The 8,219-nt window shown below is 36.7% G+C and overlaps 2 protein-coding genes and 1 long non-coding RNA gene across 3 annotated transcripts in view; 1 reads left to right on the top strand and 2 right to left on the bottom strand.

Annotated features, from left to right (window-relative positions):
- LOC106873576 (homocysteine S-methyltransferase YbgG) overlaps nt 1–259 on the bottom strand; it is an 11,678-nt gene extending 11,419 nt beyond the window's left edge. Inside the window, exon 1 of the mRNA XM_014921007.2 lies at nt 129–259. Coding sequence (XP_014776493.1) covers nt 129–209 — 81 coding nt within the window. The 5' untranslated portion in view covers nt 210–259. The remainder of the gene's footprint in view (nt 1–128) is intronic.
- Nucleotides 1–861, top strand: part of LOC128250103 (uncharacterized) — a 2,170-nt gene extending 1,309 nt beyond the window's left edge. The window contains exon 2 of the long non-coding RNA XR_008266225.1: nt 253–861. This is a non-coding gene — a long non-coding RNA (uncharacterized LOC128250103). The remainder of the gene's footprint in view (nt 1–252) is intronic.
- An 891-nt stretch (nt 862–1,752) lies between these two features.
- LOC106873566 (protein LTO1 homolog) overlaps nt 1,753–8,219 on the bottom strand; it is a 9,353-nt gene continuing 2,886 nt past the window's right edge. The window contains exons 2-5 of the mRNA XM_014920994.2: nt 7,673–7,778; nt 6,709–6,779; nt 5,046–5,157; nt 1,753–3,971 (exon numbers count right to left, since the gene is read on the bottom strand). Of these exons, the coding sequence (XP_014776480.1) occupies nt 3,900–3,971; nt 5,046–5,157; nt 6,709–6,779; nt 7,673–7,778 (361 nt within the window). The 3' untranslated portion in view covers nt 1,753–3,899. The remainder of the gene's footprint in view (nt 3,972–5,045; nt 5,158–6,708; nt 6,780–7,672; nt 7,779–8,219) is intronic.

Genomic DNA, 8,219 nt, shown 5'->3' with positions numbered 1-8,219 from the left:
ATATATATATATATATATATATATATGTATATATATATATATATATATACACATATATACAGAGAGAGGTTTATGACTTTGTGTGTGTGTGTTTATATATAGATGTTTTATTATAGGGAATAACTTACATTTACTTCTGTAAATCCCATCCGTACAAGTAATGTTCCTGTACCTCCATCTAATATTTTCATTTTCTCACCTTCCATCATGTTGTTGCTGTTGCTGTTCAACGATGTTTTTCATTTGTTTCAGACTCTCTTCATGGAGAAGCACATCCGTTAAATATTGTCTTGTAATGTCAAGTGGCCTATTGTATTGCGTGGCACTGCTACAGCAAAATACAAACCTCGACAAATCGAAGTCACTGTATATTCTGAATAAAGCGACACACGATCGATTTTCTTTCATTGTTAGTGGTTGCGGTAGTAGTAAGGTGGTCTGATCATGTTTACGGAAAGGCAAGCTTCTTGTTGAAGAAATGAAAGTGAAATATCACCGATTCAGATGAAAACTTGCGTCCCCCATCATATATATATATACACACACACACACATATTTATATGGAGGGAGAATTAATTTAGTAACTGGAACAAAATGAGTAACTTGTAATTTCTCGTTATTTTCTCCCCCCCCCCTGTTTGAAATCCTTACATCGCAAGTACCGAATCATTATTCTAAACTGTTGCATCATCTTTTGGAGTAAAAATTGGTCAACATAATTATTGTTGAAGTTCAGAACGTCTGAAACATAGTCAGGTGGTAGGTCCCCGTTTTTTGGAGTAATTTTTCCTCAACTTTCATCCGATTGTAATTGAGATTACTAATAAAATATCTGGATAATTTTTGGTGTTTAACAATTAATATTCTTCTCTCTATTGAATTCCAAGTCAATCTTTTTCCCCACACAAATGTCTAGTTTGATCATTTTGAAGTTTCAAAACGTCTAAAATGGGGTAAAATGAGTAATGTTTAATTTCAATAATTTCTTCTCATTAACTGCATGGTGAGTAAATATGTCCCAAAGAGGACATTCCTACAGATCGTGAAGAAGATATAAATATTTTATGCGGAGTTTTTTTCTTATTTAGTTGAGTTTCGTTAATTTCATCTCATGTGCCATTTTTCCCTGATCCTCTTTCATTTAACCTAGATATTTAAAAATTCTTTTGCATTCTGATCTTTTTGATGTCTAGGGATGAATATTGATATGCATGGGTCTGTTTTCTGGAGAATTGATGCAGCAAATTTACCTTATCTCGACTTACTCATTTTGCCCCAGCCAAATTTGTCTTTTATATGCTCAAAGAGAACGATGATAATTATCTGAAATAGTAATCAGAATATGTTATAATGCTTCTAATGCATTTAGGAAAGGCCGTTTGTTTAGCTGATATAGTTTTTGTAAAGTAGAGAACGTTTGTAAAAAAATATATTTTGTCTCAAAGTCTATCATCCACGTACAGCATATTTGTATGGACCTAATTGTATGCTTTCTTTTGTTAAAATGCTGAATTTCTTAAATTATAAAAACTGTATTTGATGACATAAAAAACACACAGGTACCCCTGATTTCAGCTGTGCATAATCAGGGAAAAAGTTCACTACTCCCTTCCATCCATAATTGTCCTTCACCAGTCCTCAGTCAAATTGTCCAACCCATGCTAGCATGGAAAGCGGACGTTAAACGATGATGATGATGATATCGTTTAATACGCACAAGAAAGAAAAACCAAACAAACAAAATTTCATTTCTTTGCAAAATTTATTAAAATTATAAAGATTTTCTTTTAAATGAAAAGTAAAAAAAAAAAAAAAATGACTAGAAATTCAATATGAATTAAGAAGCAGTCAAAACAAGCAGCATCTTTCTTTTTCTTTTTCGAAGCTGATGTTGAAGCAACAACAGTTAGCATATACATACACACATTCTTGAGTCACTGGAATGGTTAGAGTTATTAGGATCTTCATGAAAGATTATTTTTTTAAAATTCATTCTTCACAAACTACAAGTCTGGGGTTGGGTAAAGCTCTGAATTTTGGATGTTTGCAGGACATTTAAAATTTTTTTTCCCTTTGAGCAGATAGTTCACGACAATGATTTTTTCCAGCCCGCCTGTATTTGTTAGTGTTTGTTTTGTCAATGTGGGTTGATTACAATGTCAGGAAAACTAATTCCTGTTTTGTGGACTCTATCTCACATCGAGCAATTTCACTGAGGTGCTGGTGGCTTCATAAAATGCACCAGTCCACACTGCAAAACATGTAAGAACCCCACTCCAACCAAGTGGCTGCTGCCATGTGTGTGTGTGTGTGTGTTTAATGATGTGGACCATGTCTGTTGATGAAACCCGTTTTAATTCATGCCAGTATGAGAAAAAAGAAACACCCATCTAAAATTATCAAATGATGATGACATGGAAATGATTATCTTTTTAAATATAAAATTATATCACACACACACACATATATTTTGTATGTAGGTATTATTTTTAATGGGCAGAAGTTATAAAGTGACTCAGGAGCCAAAAGCTTCAGGCATGGCACCTATTAAACTGGCTTCCATACATGAAACTTTCTATCTGTCTATCTAGAAAGATATAGATATATAGATAGATAAAAAATCAAAATAACCAACACGGATTTTAAAAATGATTGCAGTACGCACGTTTCATGCTACTCCATTTATATAAATGGAGTAGCATGAAACGTGTGTACTGCAATCATCTTTAAAATCCGTGTTGGTTATTTTGATTTTTTTGATCACCTCGCTTTTAGAATGCTTTTTGGATAATACCATACTATATTCTGGTGCCTAAACATAAGTACCATATTCAATTTTGAATCTAAATCTAAATCTATATATATATATAGATAGATAGATAGATAGGCAGACAGATTAATTAACGAGATATACATACATACACATGTGGTTCTAAATGCAGGTTTCTTTGACCATTACCATCATGTTTTGATTTGTTTGTCACAGTCAAATTTTGACTTAGTCTTTTTTTGTTTTTTTTAGGTCAGTAGTCACTTGTTAATTAGTTCTGCCACACCAAAGCTAATATTCTTTTTTACTAATTGCTTTGAATTTGCCACTCTTTGGTCATCAAACTTCAGACTTGTGTGTTGTGTCTGCAAGTTATAACCATTCCCCACCAAATTTAATTTCGATTGGAAACTTAAGTCCACATTCACAAATAGAATTAACAGCAGACAGGTGTTATAAGAAATCAATGATGACTTGCAGCAAACATTTTTTTTTTTTGGTAATGGAATCAAGTTCTTACTTACATTTACAAAATTCACACACATCGAAATTACTGCCAATAAAATAACAAAGACAAAAATACAAAAACAAACAAACAAAAAAACAAAGCAACACCCCCCTCCCCATTACTTCCGTCATCCTGCAAAAACTTAAACCCCAATTTTCACAGGAAGAACATTAATATTAAGAATGAATCAGAGATTCTTGTGTGGCACTGAGTCGTGTAGAAATAAATATTAGTTTCAAGTGTTTTGGCACAAGGTCAATAGTTTTTTGGGGGAGGGGTTGAGTCGATTACATCGAGCCCCCCTCCCTCCTCCCAGTATGCAACTGGTACTTATTTTATCAACTCCCTGAAGGGATGAAAGGCAAAGTTGACCCTGGCGGAACTTCAATGCAGAATGCAAAATTGGAGTAAATGCAGTTCAGCATTTGGTCCAGTGAGGTATCTTGGGTATAAGGAATAAAACATTAGACACAGTCACCATAAGTTGTCTCAATGCAGAGGTTTCTTCATCTTTTCTTCACACAGTTCAGGCATCAGAATCCCTTTCTCTCTCTTGTCCTCCTCGCAAAGAAAAAAAAAAAAAAACCAAAAAAAAAAACCCCAGCAAAACAAAGCAGATTGCTAAAACGATAAGCTTTCTTGTTTGGATGCCGTGTGACTCCAACTGATATTTATACCCAGCAAAGACACAACCTGAAAATATAAACAAACAAACAACAGATTAAAAATATAGGTAAAAAAAAATTAGTAGAATTGGTAGAGAACTGGACAAAATATCTAAGGGTATTTTATCTGTTTTTCTTTTACTTGTTTCTGTCATTGGTATGTGGCCATGCTGGAGCACTGCCTTGAGGAACTTTTAGTTGAATGAATCAACCCCCAGGGCTTATTTTCCCCATTTTTAAACCTGGTGCTTATTCTATTGGTCTCTTTTGCCAAACTGCTAAGCTATGGGGACATAAACACACCGACACAAGTTGTCAAGCCGAGGTGGGGGACACAGATGCAAAGAAACTCACACACATAATGGGCTTCTTTCAGTTTATGCCTACCAAATCCACTCACAAAGCTCTGGTCAGCCCCAGACTAAAGTGGAAGGTACTTGCCCAAGGGGTCACGCTGTGGGATTGAACCAAGAACTAAGTGTGTTGGGAAGCAAGCTTCTTAAGGCAGATTTTGTACAGCTGGGTGCCTTTACTGTTGCTGAGCCTCACCAGGTAAGCAATTCACTTGCAATGATAGCAACATCAAGACATGTCTGTACTCACACAACAGGTTTCTTTCAGTTTCCATTTACCAAATTCACTTACTGGAAATTGTACTTGTGATCCCCGTGCTGGTGGCACGTAAAAAGCACCATCCGAACGTGGCCGATGCCAGCGCCGCCTTGACTGGCTTCCGTGCCGGTGGCACATAAAAAGCACCCACTACACTCACGGAGTGGTTGGCGTGAGGAAGAGCATCCAGCCATAGAAACACTGCCAGATCAGATTGGAGCCTGGTGCAGCCTCCTGGCTTCCCAGACCCCAGTTGAACCGTCCAACCCATGCTAGCATGGAAAACGGACGTTAAGCGATGATGATGATGATGATGATGACGGTTTTGGTCAACGCAAGGTGGAAGACAATTGCCAAGATGCTACACAGAGGAAATGAACCTGAAATCATGTGCTCCTGAAGTAAATTTAACGACAGAGCTATGCATGTGCCTATAAAGTTATAGAAAGAAATCAAATTCTTAGCAAAGAACATAGTAGGAAAAACAAACCTTTTTAAATCTTGCTTGGATCATTTTCAGGTCTGTGACACATGTGCTATTCACAGTTCCCAGAGGATATTTACCAAGAAGAGTTTGCAGAGATGTTAATGCCTTGGAAGTTCTAAAATGGAAAAGAAATAATATATATTTGCATGTATGTATTTATATATACATATAAATGTTTTTAAGCATCTTTTTTTAAAGCCAAAACAATGCAAGTTACAAAAATAATACAGGTCAATGGTTTTACTTGGTATTTCAATATTACAGGGTTAGGAGCAATTCTTCAGGAAATCTTTGTAGAAGTGGTGTTATTAGCTCACTTCTCGTCATGTTTTGTTCTCTACCACAGTCGCCTGCCACTAATACAGCACACACAGACATATCATAGTGCTTATCCCTTCCCAACACTCACCATATATCTACACCAAATCACAAAGGAGAAAGAAATCAACAAGCAACATTATTTCTCCAAAGATTTCTTGAGGAAGGGCTCCTAACCCCGAAATATTGAAATATTAGGTAAAACCATCAACCTTATTATTTTTATAACTTGCATTTTGTCTTAAAAAAATTAAAAACATTATATATATGTGACAACACTTCATGCAAACTATACAAACGTTAATATATATATATATATATATCTGTATGATGGACTCCCATGTAGATTTTGATGTATGAGAGTTTCTTGGGGTATTACAAGAATCCATTCTTCAAACAAAAACAAAGGTTCACGAAACCCAAAAAGAAAGAACTACTATAACGTGTTTAGCTTTTGTCCTTTAAGATTGAGTGTTCAATTCCTCCAGGATTGATAATGTGCCACAAGCAAGCAGAGGGAATACAAATTGCCCTGAAATAAAAGCTTAACACTTTGAACAAGACCTTTGGTTAGTCTGTTAATGGGAGAAAGAGAGAGAAGGATTTGAACGGCTTTTTATTGCACCTTTGAACTGCTTTTACTCACACAAACTTCGTCGGATGCAACTATTTTTAGGGTTGAGAAAAGTGGAGTGGCTGGGTATAAAGTGTGCCAAGGGAAGATAACTGTGTTTGCATGACCGTGTTGTGATATGGGCGAAGAATGAGTGCTTATCCCTTCCCAACACTCACCATATATCTATACCAAATCACAAAGGAGAAAGAAATCAACAAGCAACATTATTTCTCCAAAGATTTCCTGAGGAAGGGCTCCTAATCCCGAAATATTGAAATATTAGGTAAAACCATCATATTTCCTCACGATACGTTTTCCATGAAAGACTAGCAAAGAAACAGCGAGGGCGTGCACACATACACACACACCCAAGGCCTCTTTCAGTTTTTGCCTTCCAAATCCACACAGAAAGTTTTGGTCAGCCTGGAGCTTTAGTAGAAGGAATTTACCCAAGGTGCTGTGTAGCAGGACTGAACCCAAGACCATGTAGTTGGAAAGTAAACTACTTAATTACACAGCCATGTCTTCATTGACCACACTAGGACTTCCTTATCTAACACGTCCCTCCTGTTTTTAAGATGGTGGAATATGATTTGAATGACATTTGGCTGTTATTTCCAGCAGGTCAAGTGTCTGATCACATAGTGGTTGCACCAGTGGCCCAGGGTAGATATTCAGATCACTCTACTCTTTGTGTAACAATTAGAGTGAAGTATCTGGTTTAGTACTTACTTCTCTTTAGTATCAGGAGATTGGTCAAGTAATGCCAACCATGTTGAGACAAATCCTTGTAGGAAGCCGATCTGTAAAAAGTAAACAAGAACACTTCAATGAGATTGTGTGTGTGTGTGCGTGCAAGGTCATCTTTAACATCATCTATATTTAAGACATGAGGAATTATGTATATTATTTACATTTGACGGATATCCGTCAAATGTAAATAATGTATCATCACGACTGTTTCAATGTCCACTCTTCAATGCTTGCATTGGTCAGAAAGAATTTGTTGAGGCAGATTTTCTATGGGTGGATGCCCTTCCTGTTGCCAACCATCACCTATTTCTCCATAACCGGACATGTTTGCAACAGAAGACTGGAAACAAGACACTCTGCCACGTATGAAGGTGACGCTCATTCATAACCAGCCTATGATGATGGTAAGACAAAGAAACACACACACACATATACGGCTTCTTCCAGTTTCCGTTTACCAAATCTACTCACAAGGTTTTTGAGGAACAAACATTAATCTTTCCATCTTTCTGAAAAACGCCTGCTAAGGTGTCTGTTATATATTGGAAGTGACAGATTTCATCCAATCATGTGACCATGGGGTACATGTCATTAACAATCCTCAAGAAAGGCAAAATGGATCAGGTTTTCCCATGTGTCACTGTTAGGTCTTGCTCTCACACATATATTGTTTTTAACACAAGTCTATGAAGAGATGTTCTTTCAGACAAAATCCATAACATTATGCCTGTCAATGGTGTATATCCATTAAGCATGAAACAAAGGTGATGTTTATGACTTAATGCTCTTTCAGTAGCATACACCAAGTCTCTTATTAAGTTATACGTTTGTTATTTCACAAAGCCTCTCAAAATTCCTCATTATTTTGAAAATGAAATACAGAATGCAGAAAATGTATTTTTGTTAGAAATATAGTTGCCAAAAACCTGAGAGATTTGTATACCTCATTTCCAACACTGCATCCCAAGGAATGTCCAAGTTGATAACCGTCTTCTTGACCCTTTTCAGTACCATGGTTCAAACCAGCCAAATAACCTGCCTTCACAGAACTGTGAGAGAAAAAGGGGCCTCATTAAAAATAGGAAACATCAACAGAAGTTAAATTTGACACAAAGATAGACACTAACATATATATACATATTGTCCTTTGATTCAGTGATTGGACTGTGGTCATGCTGGAGTACCATATTGAAGTGTTTAAGTCAAACAAATTGACCCCAGTACTTGTAGGGTTTTTGGCAGTGAAACATGGGCTGTGACTGCTGAGGACATACGTAAGCTCGCAAGGAATGAAGCCAGTATGCTCCGTTGGATGTGTAGTGTCAGTGTGCATACCCGTCAGAGTGTAAGTATCTTGAGAGAAAAGCTGAACATAAGAAGCATCAGTTGTGGTGTGCAAGGGAGACGATTGCGCTGGTATGGACATGTGGTGAGAATGGATGAGGATAGCTGCGTGAAAAAGTGCCACACCGTAACAGTTGAGGGAACCC

The sequence above is a fragment of the Octopus bimaculoides genome, chromosome 19 (genome assembly GCF_001194135.2).
Source record: "Octopus bimaculoides isolate UCB-OBI-ISO-001 chromosome 19, ASM119413v2, whole genome shotgun sequence".
In the NCBI taxonomy this organism is placed as follows: domain Eukaryota; kingdom Metazoa; phylum Mollusca; class Cephalopoda; order Octopoda; family Octopodidae; genus Octopus; species Octopus bimaculoides.
This window is presented reverse-complemented; position numbering and strand designations above follow the sequence as displayed.